The sequence below is a fragment of the Lepisma saccharinum genome, chromosome 15, assembly GCF_977018435.1.
Source record: "Lepisma saccharinum chromosome 15, izLepSacc3.1, whole genome shotgun sequence".
In the NCBI taxonomy this organism is placed as follows: domain Eukaryota; kingdom Metazoa; phylum Arthropoda; class Insecta; order Zygentoma; family Lepismatidae; genus Lepisma; species Lepisma saccharinum.
The window spans coordinates 56,483,984-56,503,551 of NC_139243.1; the positions used below are offsets into that span (position 1 = coordinate 56,483,984).

At 39.5% G+C, this 19,568-nt stretch overlaps 1 protein-coding gene across 1 annotated transcript in view; it reads left to right on the top strand.

Annotated features, from left to right (window-relative positions):
• The first annotated feature begins 6,210 nt into the window (after positions 1-6,210).
• The window catches only part of LOC145999714 (uncharacterized), a 90,293-nt gene continuing 76,935 nt past the window's right edge, over positions 6,211-19,568 (top strand). Inside the window, exons 1-2 of the mRNA XM_083136994.1 lie at positions 6,211-6,369; positions 17,914-18,881. Coding sequence (XP_082993120.1) covers positions 6,289-6,369; positions 17,914-18,881 — 1,049 coding nt within the window. The 5' untranslated portion in view covers positions 6,211-6,288. The remainder of the gene's footprint in view (positions 6,370-17,913; positions 18,882-19,568) is intronic.

Below are 19,568 nucleotides of genomic sequence, written 5' to 3' on the forward strand. Positions count from 1 at the left end.
AAGCTGCAGGAAATCGAAGTAAAATAAACCAAATGTAACAATCTATCAATGATTTGATTTGATATTTGTTACTTAGAGTAGATTTTTTGTCACATTTGGTTAACTGTGAAGATGATACGATATAATTAAGGAAGGGACTAACACAAAGAAAACCCATCCCCAGGTGGGGATTCGACCCCCACTGTGATAACCACTCCCCTACGGTTGGTTGATTTGGTGTTTTAAGCTCACTTTATGCACAGAAAGGCTAATTGGGACTGGCCCTACAGTCTAAAGTGGGAACTGAACCACTATGTGCCTCCACTGGGTACCGCCATCCCTCGTAGAAGAGTGGTGTTAGCATATCAAGCTTCAGCTTTTGGCCAATCGTGAAGATGATAAATTGATGAAAACACACACACACAAAGAACACCCATGGCAAGCCGGGATCTCTGGCTTAGTAATCAAATGAAATCGTTTTTTATTTTCGAAAGGGGGTGGGAGTTATGTGTACTTTTTTAGAAATACTGGGTGCTAAAGTGTGTGTGGGGGGGAGAGGTTATGACCCCCAAAAACCACCCTTCGGCACCCCTCGGATTGCTATGCCAAGGGTCGAGGTCACCTCATGTCACTGATGTTAACAGACGTAAATCACAATCGAATAGAACCATGTAAAAATTGTGGTACTAGTTAGATATAGTGAAAACACATTTAACTAGTTTATTTCCGAATTATTTACATTTGTACTTACTTACCTTATATGCATAGCGGAACATTTTTCAACTTGGGATTATGTTTTTTTGGTCATTGCTAATTCGGCGGCAAATCTTGACTCACATTGTCTATCGTCAGCTGATATGCAGTGTTTCCAAACTTATGCACCAATAAATGCTACACAAACTATTCACAAAAGGTCTTTAAGTGAAAATTGATCCACAAACCATTCACGGAAGGTTAGGTTAGGTTCAGTTAGGTTAGGCAAACATAGAAAATTAAAGTGAAAAAAAAAAACCTCTCACAAGTCATCTTGTAAAACTACCGCGTGATTGCTACACTAACACTTATTAACCAAAAAAATGATGGTTTTTAGGCTAAAATTGATCCACAAACCATTCACGGAAAGTTAGGTTCAGTTAGCTGCTTAAGGAAACATAGAAAATTGAATTGGAAAAAAAAACGCTCACGTGTCATCTTGTAAAACTACCGTGTGGTTGCTACAGTGACAGGGGGTTACATAATCAAACGCACGGAACATTTGATTCACGTAATCGATGGTAATGGTGGCACGAGCTATCGTGCAATGGAGATACATGAATGTCGAAAATTACATTATTTACCGGCCCAATAAGTTGCACGAATGGAAAAAACACTATTCCCAGCTTCCAAAAGTCCACAGGAACTCAATTCCGTAAGTACTTTCCTGTCTTTTCTCCTGTAAATTTGAAGAAATGTGTTTTCACTATATCTAACTGTTACTAAAAATTCAATATATTTAAGGGGATAAACAGGTAACAATACACACATTTTTGTAGTTTCTTCAATGATATTCATTTGGCTTTTTGAGTTTTGAAATAAATTTTTCATTTCATTGTTCACTGCAGAGTACAACACACAGGAACAAGAATACACTCTCGTCACATGTTCGAATCCTGGCCTTCATCAATCCATCATATATCACTCTCATCCTCATCTTCGCGATAACCAAGTGTGGCAGAAAAGCGAAGTAAAATAATCCTAATCAACAACAACAATAAAAACACTTGTTCTGTTGCCCAAATAAATACATGCTTACTCAGTTGTTTTCATTGGAAGCCAAGAGCTACTATATGTAAATAAAACACTAGTAAAACTAGAGTGAGAGAGAGAGAGCGTGAGCAAATATTTGTTATTTAATCATTATTTATTTTATATTTGGAAAAAAAGAAGAAAGCATAACATTTTTGTCTCCACATAAGTTCCCATTTCATAAATAATGAAACTACATCCCATATTATACATACAAATTGTACAATGTGTAAAAACGTTGAAAAAATCATTCAACTTTCGAAACCGTTACCCATGTAGGGCTGGTGACCAAATGTACCGATCTAAATTTATTTATTATTATTTTTTTTTTTTTTGCAATTAATATATGTTCATGTTTTACATAACATAAAATTTGTTCACAATGCAGAATCGAATATCTGATGTATTTAGTCCTGACATGTGGCCCACGTACTTCTATCATGAAGTACTTCCACAATTTTTGTGTGTCTGAACCAGTTGCATGCACATACAAAATGTGTAGAACCATGTGTAAATACTAAGAAATGCTAAAATATGTAAATTTTTCAAGAATGTGTTTGCAATTGTGCATTGTGTCAAATGCACATGGATAACGTATGAACTACAGACAAGGCCATGTAGGGGCCTACATGGTATATGGCAATATGCTGAATGATATTGCTGAATATATCAGCATCCTCATGACAAGCATGTTTCTAATTGGAATCGAAGGTAAATTTTGTTGGCTCTGTGGCCAAGCATATCAATTGGTTGGCTTTCAATCTCATCAACAAAATTTTGTACATCTGATCATCACTCATCCTCATCATCATGATTAGTAAAGAGAGGCAGAAAATCAAGAGTGATACAACCAAGAAATTGTCGAAATTCTTTCATGGCCAGTGTATTTTTTACATAGTAAGGTAAACCATGCCATGAAGGCACATTTAGGGCCCCACACATTTTCAGTCTCTGCTCTTTTGGAGGTGATGTGACCAGCACTATGCTCCATCTGCCTTTATCCCCCCAAGGTTGCCCCCAGGTACCCCAGACAAACCCCAGAACCACTTTTTGCAGGGACAAGGTCAGAAAAATTCCGACCTTAGATCACCCACCCTGGAAACTGAACCCGGGTCTCCCACGTGACAGTCAAATGCCCTACCAACCAGAGTGTGAGTGATTTGCTTTATTTAACTTTGCTTTTTGTGCCACTTTTGGCTAATTTCCGAAGATGGTGATGAGTGATGATATGATGAAATTGATGAATGAACACTCACAAACATTCATGCCCAGACCTGGATTCAGAGCCAGGACCCCTGGCATTGTAGCACGATGTGCTAATCACTCCGTCACGGGGGGCTGGTCCTTACTGACTAGACCACTGTGGTATTTTACATGGTATGATTTCTAATTATGTCTGTTAAAACATACTTCAGAGGTTTCATGACTACTTACTACACTTTTTCTGGAGAACAATTAACCATGTAAACAAAACCAAACTAAAAGTTTCACTACTCACATGGTTGCAAATTGACTACACATATATGTACAAAAAAATCCTTTCCAAAATATTCTATCAAAGTGGCTTACAGGGGTGTCGCGAAATGTTCCAATACTTTCACTGAAATGACGCTTCCAAATATATGCTTATTTAGTACTTTTTACATGTAAAATGTTTGTTTGAAATATGTGATTAAGGCAAGCAACCAAACTACACTAACTGAGCCTTGCAAGTGCTAGAAGTAATTCTGACTTGGGCCTCTGCAGAAGTATCTTGAAATACGAAGGGTGTCATGATATGAAACAGTTTGGGAACCCCTGTTCTATCATACAGTCTTCATTCCATTGACTAGGTCACTGATACATTTGATCACATAAGAAAAATGCACCCTCATTGCTTGAAACTTTGATCTGCTTGAAAATGCTTCATCTTTTCTTTTTTCAAGAGTATAGGTCCCGTTCCGAAAGTTGCACGATTTTAACACGTTAAACGAGTTATGGTAACTGGCTGTCCCATAAGTTTCATGAGATTTATTATGCTGTCCCAAAAGTCGCATTCTGTACGTTTCGTGCAAGAACGAGATTCACCAAATGCATGAGCCAGGAGGCTGGTTTGTTCGGTGAGAATCGTCTGCTGCTTGCAGACAATGCGTCTGCTTGATGGATCCAAACTGAACTACTTCGAAAATTATTATAATTTTAACAGATAGCGATATGAAGCAACATGCACAAGATGAGTATGCCTCAACTGTTCTTAGAATGTGATTGAAATGAGTAACAGTGTCCGCAGTAGTGTTTATTTTTGCCATTAAGAACATTCCTTCTGCTGGATGCCATGTGGAAACATTCTCTAAACAAAATGCTGCGCCTGTGCTTTCGCCTAGAGTGTCCCATAAGTCTGCAAAATAACTGGTTTCACCAGATTCACAAGCCCAGCTGATGTGCATCGCAATGCGAGAACCAATGTTGCTAATCTGTTCGATGTACATACATATGGACTAAAACTTCGCTAAATTTGGACTAACACATGCGTAAAATTACCCAAAATGATGCAAAGAAGACTTCTTCATAGTGATTCATTATTTGTGTGATTTCAAATAAAGTAAATAATGTATTATTTTTCCATTGCATTAATTGGCTTGGTGGCATTTTAATAGTTCACTCCCAATAAGCCCACACTAATACTGGAACTACAATGACATGTGATACATGACTGACACTACTACTGGTTTGAGAACTAATAACCTGTGCTGCGAACGTGTTAAACCTCGACAATTGGACCACAAACACTTCTCCTTAAGCACTGTTATTGCCTCTCTATGATTGGCGACAGTCTGCTGCCTTTGTTGTACATTTACAAATGATATTGGCTTCTGCAACAATAACAAGAAGAAAAGAATAAGAAGTACATATATTGCCACCAGACGATAAGCTGTGTGCATTTCTCTTTTATGAACTTTCCATCAAAGCATGCCAATTTTAACAAAGAAATCAATATGCATCGCATTAAGCAGCAAAAATACCAGCTTCCTTCCTTCTTACAATTCCTACAAGAACACGTGACAGAGCCGAGAGTTGAAACACAGAAATACTCATGCATCCATATAATTTATTTCTTCTGAACAATTCTAAAGTGATGAAGTATGAACATTACTACTGGAGGCATTATGGAATGCAATGTTCACTAACATACACACGCAATACACACAGACAACGTCAAGCCGGTCAAGTACTTAAAATAATATTTTGGTGCTTCCAATCCAACAAAACTCACACTCACTCTGTCTTTGTCCTTCCGTGATAGAAAAGTGCTTCATTAATACAGTTGGCCACACTAGTTACTAACTAGCCAATGAAAATGCACTGCATAAAAGAAGCAACCATTACGTCATGATATATTGCCACATTAATGTTCCTGTTGAACGGTGTGAACCGTGAGCTGGAGCGCTATTCAATTGTTTTCAACTATGTTTGGGCGAGTGTGTCCAGGAATAGAATGACAATCGGCAACAATGACAAAGGTTGGCGAGCAGGGTAGAACAGGTGATGCTAAGAGGCAGGGAGATGAAATGAAAATTGAGATCTGCACTGCAGCAGAGATGTGTGTGTCGGCCTTTAATCACACAGACCCTTTAGATTGTTAATTATATTTGTGGGAGGGTGAGAGGTGGTAATATGTAAGGTTGAAATAGAGAAAACATCTGTTTATACCCTTGAAGTTTTGGAAAGTTTGCCTTAAACCAGGAATTATAGTTGTGTTTTATCATGGTCCAATAGTGGCCATACTGAGTAAGAGATGTGAATGTAGCTAGGAAAGTGAGGACATGCAATATATAACTGGAGTGACCAAAATATAATAGGAATAGAAATATACAAAGCTTTGTAAAATTTAAAAATGCAGTTCACAATAAATTTTACAAGTTTGGTAGGGAATCCAGATGTTCAACTGTAACAATTGCAAAGAGGGATGTTTATATTTTTGTCTCAAGACAAAATATAAAGCGAACATTTAATTTGTAATAAATATCTACTTTTGAGGTAGATAACTAAAAAAAAGAAAGGCAAGGGTATCCCTGTTTGTTGTGCACACATGCTGTGAAGGCACATGAGGTGTGTGGAGGTACAGAGCTCCATATATTCTTGATCATAGCCATAGTTGTGATGGTGATTAGCATCCTGCCTTTACCCTCCAAGGTTTTCCTGATTTATTTGTCTGGGTGAACCTCAGAGCCATGCAGAAACAGGGAAAATTTTCCCTTGTGCAGATCACCTGCCCCAGGATGAGCCTAGGTCTTCTGAGTGATAGCCAGATGCTCTACGAACTGAGCTATGGCGGTTCTTGGTAGATGACTAAAATTTTCATAAATACCCAGTATTTACCCAAATTTTATTTAGCTACCCAGTTTTTAAATACCCATGTCCCAACCCTACCCTACTTATGACTTCAGTTTTCTTCATTCTAGGTTTCAGAGAATGACAGTTTGCCAAAGTTTCTGTGCTATCCGTTCATAGACAAGCCAGACAATCTTGCAGGACTTCCATAACATGTCTTCTGAATCGGAAAACCTTCTGAATGAAAACCCAGCATCTGCAGAAGAGAAGCAGAGAAGGGAGATGGGCTTTGAGGTAAAGTTACTATTTTTTACTTGAAGGAGTTGTGATGTACTAAAAAATACAGTCAACCCTTATTTGCTCTTGGGGTGGTAATAGATGTATTTCTAAGAAATGAAAAGTATTATTTTTACACCTGCTGTTACTAATAATATAATCATGTATACTTTCTTGAAGAACCACTGTGAAAGAGATATGTAAGTATCAGTGTTCTTGTGAATAAAATTGTGTTTCATATTACACTATTCTCTCCTGTTTGGCACAGCAAATCAGTTTTGTGTGTGGCATGGACCTCATTGTAAAAGTATTTTAAAATACATGAGGAATGGAATATATCTACAGAACAAGATATTGCCATGTTTAAAATATATTTAAAATTCAATTGAGTTACGTAATGTGCAAGAGTTGCATGTGTTCATTATATTTTACCATACATTCTTGATAAATGTCTATGTTAATGCACTCATCATAACAAAATACTAGTAATGAAAGCTGCACCTAGAGTGGGTAATAAAAAACCCAAAATGTTTGCGTTCCGGACCGTACAGGACCAAAACTGAATGTAGAACCTGTCCGGCTGTGAAGGACCAGAAATGAATGATGATCCAAACCGGTAGGATCTAAATGTAAGTGAAATTGTAGGTACCACTTACATCTCTCTGGTATGGATTGTGTCGCTACAGGGCAAAGTTCACCGCGATCCTCTTGGTAGTTGTAAAGAAAACACAGGCACACACACTGATAACTATAACTATGTATTATAAGGTATATGCACATAACACTTGATTACACTTCCCATGCACTCCTGTCTAGGGAAAACTGTTTACACGAAGTTGCAGCTGGTGTTACAACAACGCGCCACTAATGAAACGTAGCCACGTTGGGCTTACGGTATCCATAATTGTCCGCGACGGTTTCTGGCTGTGTCCCGAGTGGCCTCTCTACGCACACTCCCTGGAAGTAACTACCGCGCTAAGATGGCGGCAACTAGACACCGCGCTAAGATTGAATTAGCCAATGGGAGTGCAGGTTACTTAAGGCATTTGAAATACACAAATAAACAATTGAAGCTATATGCAATATAAAATATATAAAGAAAGAATAAACATGGTTACTTTTATAGATAAATCTCCAACATACTCCCCCCCGTTGGAATGTTCACATCCAACCTAACACTAGGGGGATACATTGTCAATGTTTTAGCTCATGGAGCGTCTTCTTCCCAATGTGGTAAAGGCACAATTTTGCTTAATGCTCTCTTGTAGACTCCGTCTCTAGTACGAACGGTGACTACGCGCACTAGGTTATCCCTTCCCGGAAACACTTCTTGGATGACGCCGACTCTCCACGAGAGTGGTGGAAGATTGTCCTCCTTTAATAGCACTGGTGTGCCAGGCTTCAAATTTGACTGAACGGCTGTCCATTTCTGTCGCTGCTGCAGGCTATGCAGGTAGTCCTGAGACCACTTCCTCCATACTCGCTGCTGGAACTGCTGTATGCGCTACCATCTGGATAATCTGTTGGCAGCCAGATCTGTAATGTTTGGTTCAGGAAATGAGGTTAGAGGACCTCCGATAAGAAAATGACCAGGGGTAATGTAGCTGAATTCATCATGAGAATCAGGGAGTGTGGAAAGAGGACGGGAGTTGAGGCAGGCCTCTATTTGGCATAGCAGAGTTACTAGTTCTTCGTATGTTAGCACGGCGTTTCCTGCTACTCTGCGAAGATGGTATTTCATAGACTTCACTGCACTTTCAAAAATCCCGCCGAATGATGGACTGCGTGGTGGAGAATACTTCCACTGGAAATTCTCTTCTGCTGCAAAACTGTTGATGTCCTTGTTGAATTCTTGTGATTGAAAGAGTTTACGTAATTCCTGCAATTCATTTTTAGCACCATGGAACGTCTTAGCATTGTCGCTAAAAATACTTGCACACTTTCCTCTTCTCGCGGTGAAGCGTAGTAGAGCTGCGATGAAGGCTTGTGATGTCAAGTCTGAGACAATCTCTAGATGAATTGCCCTTGTGGCAAGACAAGTGAAAACTGCAATGTAGCATTTTCTTGTGGATCTGCTTCTTGCGGCTCCGGTCTTGATGTGGTATGGCCCTGCGTAATCAACGCCTACGTGATGGAATGCCTTGCTGGGTCTCACTCTACTGGAGGGTAACTGCCCCATCAGCTGCTGGGAGGCTGAAGCCTTCAAACGATAGCATATGTTGCAATGGTGAATGATCTGTTTGACCACCTGTCGTATGCGAGGTATCCAATATTTCTCACGAAGTGATGATATGAGAAGCTGTGGACCAGCATGCATAAGTCTCTTGTGTTCTGATGCTATCAGAATTTTCGCGAAATGACTCTTCGGATGAAGAATAATTTGATGCTTGCTTTGGAATTCCAGTTCACTGTTTTCCAATCTTCCTCCGACACGAATTACTTTTTCATTGTCGAGAAATGGATGAAGGTTCCTCAAAATGCTTTTGTTGTGTACTTGCTGCTTGTCAGACAAATCTTTGATTTCCTGAGAGAAGAATGCGCGTTGTGTTATCTTGATGCAGGCAAGTGTGGCGCCTTGAATTTCAAAGGTGGTAAGGTCTTCACTCCTTTTCTCTCTTGAGTTTCTGCAATTGCTGATGAACCTTTTGCAGAGTGACACTACTCTCAGTAGCTTGGATAAAGTTGAATATCTAGATATGATTTCTTCTTCAGTTGTTACATGAGTGACCAATGTGGTAGCTGCTACCTTACGCTGCTCTGGAATAGATTGCAACACTGCCTTGCTATTGGAGCACCATTTACGTAGATTTAATCCTCCCTTCTGGAGTAATTCTGTGAGACTTTCACGCAGCTTTATTGCACCTTCAATGCAATGATTTCCTCCCAGAAAATCGTCAACGTAGAAGTCATGTGTCAAGACATGAGTGGCTACTGTGAAATTTGATGATTCATCTTGTGCCAACTGTTTGAGGCATCTTGTGGCCAAGAATGAACTTGAAGTTAATCCATAAGTGACTGTGTTCAAACTGTAAACATGGATTGGTTCGTCACGTGATGCTCTCCATAAGATGCATTGAAGTGGTCTGTCTTCTGAATGCATGTTAATTTGCCTATACATTTTAGCCGTGTCTGCAGTCAGTGCGATTTTGTGACTACGAAATCTGAGGAGGATTGAAAACAATTCTTCTTGTATCGTGGGACCAATCATTTGTATACTGTTCAACGATTCCCCCGTAGTTGTGGGCGAGCTTCCATCAAAAACCACTCTTAAACGTGTAGTTTTGCTTGATTCCTTGATCACACAGTGATGTGGAATGTAGTACCTTGTCTCCTTGTCTCTGGATACATCTTCCAATGTCCCAATTGGTTGCATGTGTTTGAGTTGTTGGTACTCGACCATGAATTCGGTGTACTCTCTTTTCAATTCCATGTTCCGATCAAGTCTTCTTTCTAATTGGTTAAATCGTGAAATCGCTGTTTGCAGAGAATCCCCAAGAACGGATCTGTCCTTCTTCAATGGTAGCTTAACTGTGTATCGACCTTCTCGATCACGAGATGTAGTTTCCTGGAAATGTTTTTCACAGGCGATTTCTTCTGGCGAAGGCAACTTATCATGGAATTCCTCCAAATCCCAAAATCTCTGTAAATGGAAATTGACTGTATCTTCTGTGCGAACAAAGAATGACTTCGAAGGTCCGTTCGTAGATGGTGCATTGGGAATCCTTCCTGCTACAATCCACACAAATTCAGTGTTTTGCAACGCTGGATAGTTTCCTGTTCTTGAAAGTTTTTCTGGTTTGAGAATCGTGTAGAACACATCTGCAGACAGAAGTAGGTCAATGTTGCCAGGTGTATGGAAGCTAGGATCCGCTAAATGTATGTCACTCGGAATTCCCCATGTGGAAGTTTCGAGCCTCTGCGCTGGCATCGAACCTGTGATGTTTGGCAAGATGGAACAAGATATATCCATGGTGAATCCACTTATGCTGGATTTAATCTGCGTCTCCATGGTGTGAAAGGCTTGGACTGTAGCTTCATTTATCCCTTGGATTGGAATTCGGCGTTTTTGTTTCTTGATGCGTAGCTGCTGAGCAAGATGCTCTGTCATAATATTACTCTGCGAGGCTCCATCCAAAAGTGCACGACATGGGAGCCAATCGCCGTATGCGTTCTTGATTTTTATGACTGCTGTGGCTAGGAGAACTTGCGAAGTTTCTCTGTTCTTGACAGAACAATATGTTGCTTTAGTCTGGGCATCATTATCCTGAAAACGAGTATCATCGCCTACTGCCGATTTACTTCTGGATTTACTGGACTGCTTCTGTGTTTGACGTTTTCTGTTGTTCTTATCTTCATGAAGAAGGGAATTATGTTTCTCGCCGCAATACTTGCAAGATCCTGCCTTGCATCCTGCCCTAAATCCCTGGTGATCTGACTGTCCAAGACATTTGAAACAGATCTGGTTTTCTCGAAGAAATTTGTACTTCTGAGCTATAGTAGCTGCTTTGAAAGAACTGCACGCACACAGCGGATGCTTATTATTCTTCATAGTATCCTTGCAATACAGGCATGAAGGGGATACAGTAGAAACATACGATCTTGAAGGAGAAGGATGCGCAGGTTTGTGACTTTGTTGTTTGGTGTTGCCACTAAACTGTGGTTTGAATGTTGATCTTTCATTGGAAATTGGTTTGAATTTCTCCAAAGCCTTGGTTCTGTGCTCTAGAAATTGAAACAAACTGTCAAGACTGGTGAATTCAGAATCAGTCACTTCTAATTCAAAAGCTTTTCGTGTGGTGGCATCAAGCTGAGAGGTAAGATGCTGAACTAACACTATATCTGATAGTGAACTATCTCCTGCTAATAATTTTAACGCTAAGATGGAGCTAATAGCTGTGTTTGTGAACGATCGCAATTCCTCTGCGTTTTCTTTCGACACTGGTTTTATATGCAAAATATCATTGACGTGTGAAGCAGCTATGAGACGCTTGTTGTCAAAACGCTCTTGGAGTTGTTTCCACGCTACACCGTAGTTGGATGCTGTAATTGGTATGCTTTCAATGATTTGCAATGCCTCACCCTTCAGTGCGACACGTAAATACTGGAATTTCTGAATATCTGAAATATCCGAATTATCATGTATGAGCGAAGAAAATGTGTCTTTGAATGATACCCATTGGGTGTAATTTCCACTGAAATGTGGAAGCTCTATTAATGGCAACTTGACTTGAGACTTGCGCGAAGCCCTGTGTTCATTTTCCGCGCCGTCTGTATTTGAATGATTTCCCTTAATTAATGTTAGCATCTGCGACTTGAGATCGAAATATGAAAGTTCGATTGTCTCTCGAACTGCCGTGTGTTCATCGTCTGTGGCTTCAAATTCAATGCAATCCTGAATTTCTTCTATCTTGGGCCATAATGTGTTCAGTTGCTCCAGCCGAACCTTGATCTGTTGACCATTCTGGATCAACACTGCTAATATACGACTGCAATCTCGTTATTTGCCCCCTGTAGGCGGCACGTTGCTTTAGAAGATGTGCTAAGTCTGCCATGCCTCAAGGTGGGAGGGACAAGCAATGCGTATTGAAATGAAAGGAAAAAATGAGGAAATATTGAACCAAACACTGTTGTACTCACCGATCTGGCATTCACTGGACCATCTGGGCATCTGAAATCCTAGTTAGGCTGCAACACTGCAGGTAGTCGTTGACACTGACGAGTACTGGAACAGCTGATGCACGGTCGCCATGGTGATGTCACGTCTGCACGCGTGGGCTGCTATACACCTCTCCGCGATACGTTTTTCCTCGCTAGAAGTTCCCCGCACGAAAACGAACGAAAAAGCCAGTCCCGTGAAGGAACAGAAAACTGCAGTCTAAAAATAACTCAGCGACACACCACCGGTGTGTGACGTCATGTCACTGGTCGCCGACTGTTCCTCACACAGCACGAGGGGAGAAGGGAGCGGAGTGTGTCACGTCACTGACAAGCGAACAGCGAGAGCGCTGTCGGCTCGGGGAAGTCCCGATCCTCCTTCAGACACGTGGAAAATATCTCGCGCTACAACGAATGACGTAATGCTTTCAATAACTTGTAGTTACTGTACTTGAAAATAATGTTTGCACAACACAATGTCACTAAAATCACTGATGGTAACGTACCTCATGTTCAATACAAAGGAGATCGCGGCTTGCGGAGGACCAAAATGTTTGCGTTCCGGACCGTACAGGACCAAAACTGAATGTAGAACCTGTCCGGCTGTGAAGGACCTGAAATGAATGATGATCCAAACCGGTAGGATCTAAATGTAAGTGAAATTGTAGGTACCACTTACATCTCTCTGGTATGGATTGTGTCGCTACAGGGCAAAGTTCACCGCGATCCTCTTGGTAGTTGTAAAGAAAACACAGGCACACACACTGATAACTATAACTATGTATTATAAGGTATATGCACATAACACTTGATTACACTTCCCATGCACTCCTGTCTAGGGAAAACTGTTTACACGAAGTTGCAGCTGGTGTTACAACAACGCGCCACTAATGAAACGTAGCCACGTTGGGCTTACGGTATCCATAATTGTCCGCGACGGTTTCTGGCTGTGTCCCGAGTGGCCTCTCTACGCACACTCCCTGGAAGTAACTACCGCGCTAAGATGGCGGCAACTAGACACCGCGCTAAGATTGAATTAGCCAATGGGAGTGCAGGTTACTTAAGGCATTTGAAATACACAAATAAACAATTGAAGCTATATGCAATATAAAATATATAAAGAAAGAATAAACATGGTTACTTTTATAGATAAATCTCCAACAGCATGTGTTCATTATATTTTACCATACATTCTTGATAAATGTCTATGTTAATGCACTCATCATAACAAAATACTAGTAATGAAAGCTGCACCTAGAGTGGGTAATAAAAAACACCACATCCAACTTTTCAATCTTATGACATGAGTGTTCGTCAGGAACTTTGTAAAATGAGGAGGTTGAAAGGCTAATGTGTAGGACAAATGTATAATAACATATAACAACATTCCTGATGGAATGTTTAGAAGATCAAACACTGGATTTTATCTTTTAATAACCAGTCGTAGAAGGTATTTTATAGCTATTGTATATTTTACATAACAAAATCGGATCACACATACACTGGAACCTTAATTTAAGTTTCTCTTTTTTATTTTTTCCCCCAATTTTAGTTTACCTTTTTAGCTACTACCCCCTGAGGAATATTTATTCTAAGTTACACTGTAAGTGTATGTAATGCTTGTTATGCATTTTCTTGGAGCAGCATTCAGATACAGCATGGACAAAATGAACCAAAGAATTATTTACCACTGTTATATTAGATTGCTCCATTGGAACATGCTGACTGTCTTCTGTATTATTTCCAGTATTCTGCCTGTCTATTCAAGTCTCTGCCCATCTGTCTTTTTACAGAAACCTTAGATCATGTTTTGTGCCCGGGTGGGTGATCTGAGGTCAGAATTTTTCTACCCTTGTGCATGTATAAAGCACCTTTGAGGTTCACCCAGCCTCAAATATATAGGTACCCGGGGGTAAAGGCAGCTGGAGAATGGTGCTGATCATAATCACATCACCTCCATAGTGAACCAAGATTGAGAATGTGTGTAGCTCTATCCCCCACACCCCCTTCCCCTAAATGTGCCATAATGGCACGGTGCAATATGCATGGGGGACTTTACTATAGTGCATGTCACAATTGACATTCAGAAGAGGTGCTACATCTAGTTATAGCCAATTTTCTTTGCCCCTGTATCCACTAGGGTGTATCAAACCTCACATCCCCTTTGTTTTAGAAAGTCTTAAGGCATGCAGTGTGCAGAAGTTTGTGTGGTGTTTTTTTTAACAACCTGTGATTTTTGGGCTCAGTCAATAAATAATGAGGCAGAGGATATTACACCAAAACTATGGTAGTTAGAAATGGGTCAACAGGCCTGAAATCGAGGTGCAGGTGTGAGAAAACATGTGCGAATCAGTTTTGATTTGAACTGATTTGCACATGTTTTCTCACTAGATGATGTTACGTGTCTGGCAAGGTATGCGCAAAGGCTGCTAACTGAGCAACGGCCGTGTCCAGTCATTCCGTGTGTGACTGTGACGTGTAATGGATGCATCCAAAGAGGAACAGCGGTATGTTGTGCGCTTCTTGACAGCGGAAGGTGTAGGGGGTCGTGAATTCCATCAACGAATGGAAAGGATATATAGGTATATAGGGTGCACTGTATGTCCCGGGCAAGAGTGCAGGAGTGGAACAAAACGAACACGCTGAGTGGGGCACCAAAGTGTGTCACAGACCAGCATGTTATGCAGGTGGATGAGCTAATCAAGACAGACTGTCATGTATCAGTGGATGACATTTCAGCATCAGTGGGGCTTAGTCATGGTACTGCCCACACAATCATCAAGTCATCAAGGACACGTTGATGTTCCATAAAGTGTGCGCTCAATGGGTCCAGTTTTCCCCATGCATTTTTTTCTTTTAGAGAAACACACCTCAAAAAAAAAACACCGAAGAAAACAGACAAAATGTGTAGTTTTTTCAGAAAATGGGTCATTCCACGTCAAATCATCCAGGCCATGTCACCCACCATCTCAGATTTTGATGAAATTCGGTATACATATAGAACTTTTGATGCTAAGTACAAAAATGACAACTTTTTTGAGATTGGTCAAGGGGTTCAGAAATTATGCGATTTTAAAAATCTCCCTGTATGCCACATGCGGCTCCACTTTGAATGACACGCATTAGGTTATAAATTATAGTATCTTCTCTCAGGTTTACCTTAGAAACTTCAAGTTTGATTTCTTTTGCTCAGGATAGTGTAAGCTTTCATTTAAATAAGGTTTCTGATCAGTGTATCAATAATCATGTATTTTATGTATAGTTTCATGTATTTTTTTAGAAAAATAAATGACTAACTTCAAAAGCGAATTTCGTGCAATCCCCCCCCTTCAATTTCACCCAAATTTTATATACAGGTAGCTGAGAGTGGGTACTAATGCTTGATGGAAAAATTGGGATGGGCGGTTCAGAGACAGGGTCATCAAAAAATCATTTGCATTAAAAGTTAATCTTATTAAAAATGCTTATGTATTTAGCACAAAGTCTGAAGTACAATATGTTTTGAGGTATAATATTCAAAATTTCTGTTCACTAAGTGTGAAGGTAAGCATAGGGGTAACCTGGTGGGGGGCAAAGGGAATAATTTTGAGTTGCAATATAACTTAAAGGATTGGTCTCACATTGTCTTTGAGAAAAATTGGTCACCATGTTTAAAGATAGTAGACGAGAGACTGGTTTAACACGTCTTGCGAGAACTTTAAATTATGCTCATATTTGACTAGGTTATATTTTCATACATTAAGAAACACAAGTCTCAGGAATGTTACAGCATCACTTAGTTTTAAGTTTTTAGTAAAAATTGTGTAATGTAGTGTGGGTGTTTTAGGAGTCACCAATTTTGAGACAACGATAACTACAACAAATTTAGAGGTTTTTAGTTGAAATTAATCGCAACTAGATACACCTAGGGAATGACTCTGTTTTGCATTTGCATTTGTTCAAAGCATTTCAAGAGTAGAAAAAATGGATTTTTCTTATGCTAAGGTAGATTCCAAATTCTGATGACACTTTCAAATCTCAGCCTAAACTACATTTTTGTAGATTAAGAAAAGGGTCTTAAGAATTTTAGGGCTTTGCTTAAGCTATAATTTGACATTAAATGTTTTGAAATATAGTGCATGTTTTGGGATCATTGTGGACCAAATTGGAGGTCACCAATGTTTTGATCATGAGAATTGCCATTCTCATAGCATTTGAAAGCTTATTGTGGAGTAGTTGGAATAAAGTCAAATTACGGAAGGTGTTCGCGTTTTGGTATGATTGCATTTGCAAGTTTTCTCGATCAAGCAGGAGTAATTACTCGTTCCGTTTCTGATTCAGCATTAATGCTAGCCAGATATTTTGGAAATGTATAAGGTATTCCATTTGGATGAAATCAGCCAGACAATTAGAAACGACTAACTTATAATTTGGCATGGTTAATACATGGAGGAGGTATTTATGCTTGAAAAGTCCAGAAAAATAGTGGGAAAACACAACTGTGATAAACTGTGAACAAACTGTTTTGAAGCAGATTTAAAACTTTGTATTACATAGTATTTTTGGTTTATTTAATGGTCTATGGCATATGAAATAATTTAGAGAAAAATGTGTTTGTAGCATAATTCATTCCAATATATGTACAACACTGCATTCACAAAATAATTTGTTTCGTAAACTGAAGTTCAGAATGGATTTGATTGATTGATTTACTTTATTTTACTTATCTTTTTGTGCCACTTTTGGTTAATTTGCGAAGATGGGGATGAGTGATGATGTGATGAAATTGATGAATGGACACTCACAAACATCCATGCCCAAGCTGGGATTCGAACCCAGGACCTCTGGCATTGTAGGCATTTTTCTTGTTAGAATAATATGTTATTAGTCCTCACCTATAATAAGGTGGCAGTATGGAGTGCCATTGTTGACTACCAGAAGGAAAAAAAAAGCACTTGTAATGCCACATTTTGTACTCCCACCCTTTAATTTGATTCTTGGATACACCAAAGTATGTGCCTCCTCAGGGAATGCAACCCTGAAAACTGATCACAAAGCAACAGCATTAACTATTACACCATCCAGGAAGAGTTGATTCAAGTTGTTGGACAAATATTTTAGAACAGAAATATTAAATAACTATTCCCTGTGGCAATTATCTCTGGAGCAAAGGTTTGCATAGCATCAGAAAAGGGAAGGAAATAGAGTGGACAGAGCAAAGCAGTACATTCTGCTGTGAACGTTGGTAACTGCGGTCGCTTACTCCTCTCCAGGCAATCCATTTCTCTCTCCCATGTTCATTGGTGGAGCCATCTCGCGTTACTACTTGCGCAGAGACTTGTTTTTTTTTTTAATATAACCTTAAAAACCCAATAAAACCCAGGTTTTATCAGGTTTTATCTGAAAAAAAAGAGAAAAACCCACCTGGGTTGAGTTTTTTTTTTAAGAAATGTAGGCAAAATGCCAACCCTGCCTATTGCACGACAATGCTAAACCACACACAGCCAACACAACAAAGGAATGTCTGAAAACATTCAAGTGGGAAGTCCACTCTCTATAGTCCAGATCTGTCCCCGTGTGACTTCCACATCTTTGGTGAGCTCAAAAAAGCACTGCGGAGACAACAGTTTCAATCAGACGATGACGTCAAGGAGTACGTGTCCAGTTGTTTCCAACAGCAGCCAAAGGAGTTCTACGACCATGCCATTTTGCAACTGGTGTCACAATGGGATAAATGCCTAACAGTGGCAGACAGTACTTCTGAGGGACATTACATAAGTAGTACTGTGAAATATCCTCTGCCTCGTTATTTATTGACTGAGCCTCATAAATAAAAAAAATCTGATTATTTTTTTTATAAGAAGTAAAAAAGACATTTAAATTAAAGATCATAATTTTTAATCCACACTGCTTGTGATTGTCTTTCAGAAGGCTTCTTCTTCCTGGTCTGATGATTGTGAAGAAAATGTGGCTCTTCAAGTGTCTGACACAGGTTTCTCTCCTGTGGAAGTGCTCATAAAGTCTGAATCAGAAAGTGCCGATCCATTAGTTTGTGAACAAACATCTCTGGAGAATGTGTGGCTTCTGGATGAGTCATGTGTCAAGAGTGAAACTGAATCATTCAAGGAGCCTCCTGATGTTGATATCTCTCTTGACATCAAACCATCTAATCAGTGCATACAGGATGCTTCTGTCGATATGAAACAATCTAAGCAGTGCATACAGGATGCTTCTGTCGATATCAAAGAATCTAAGGAGAGCATACAGGGAGCTTCTGTTGACATCAAACCATCTGATCAGTGCATACAGGATGCTTCTGTCGATATCAAAGAATCTAAGCAGAGCATACAGGATGCTTCTGTTGACATCAAACCATCTGATCAGTGCATACAGGATGCTTCTGTCGATATCAAAGAATCTAAGCAGAGCATACAGGATGCTTCTGTTGACATCAAACCATCTGATCAGTGCATACAGGATGTTTCTGTCAATATCAAAGAATCTAAGCAATGCATACAGGATGCTTCTGTTGACATCAAACCATCTAATGAGTGCATACAGGATGTTTCTGTTGACATCAAACCATCTAATCAGTGCATACAGGATGCTTCTGTTGACATCAAACTATCAAGTAAGTACATGAAAGAAACTTCAGATTGTAAAGTGGAAAATGTGAGTGGTGATAGTTGGATTCAATTTGAAGGCAGAAATCAGGAAGTTCCTAGTGGGCAAAATGTTCATCAAAGTGAAGGATTTTATCCATGTTATCATGGACAACTTGTTAAAAAAATGCCATCTGAGGACAGTGACAATGGTGAATTAATTTTAAGTGAAGATCAAGACATGAAGTATTCTGTAGAGAATCCTGATGAGGTGGAAGGCAAAATGGCAGAAAGGTAGGTGAAGAAAATTTTAGTACAAGGATTGAAAATGAGCATGACAGTACTAAGGTTCAAAATGGGACCTTTTTGCTTGTAGATTATGATTCATGTAATTTCTCTATTTTGCCAGCAGTGCTGCAGGGTTACTGGTCATTCAATACAAGATTGTCCAAAAGTGTCCACCCCACCATGTCAGATTGGGATAAAATTTATTACATTATATCCTTAGACATATATAAGAACCCATAGGATTTATTTCTGCTTTTGGAATATCAGTTCTAGTTTGTAATTTATAGTCCTCTGAAATTTCCTGCCATTTGATGCCTTTTTTTTTTTATGGGATCAAGCCATGTGTAGAGTGGTGTATCCAGAATTTTTGGATATACTTTTTGATAGTCAGCCCTCATTTTGTCATCCTTTCCTGCCTTTATTTTCTTTTTAGGAATAAAGGGCCAAACGGGAGTAATGTCCCCTGCCTTTCCCCATCCCCTTGAGGTTACACAGCATGTGCATATTTTGGGCCCAAGTTCCTTTTCTTTTATTGTGATTTCATCATGGGGTACGAATGCAATATTTACATGGTTTGTTTTAAATTTATGTTTGTTAACACATACTGGGAAGTTTTAGCATTAAAATAAAGTCCCCAAATGCATTCTACTAAGGTTCTGATTTGCTTCTACATTCATTCCCACTAGTCTACCA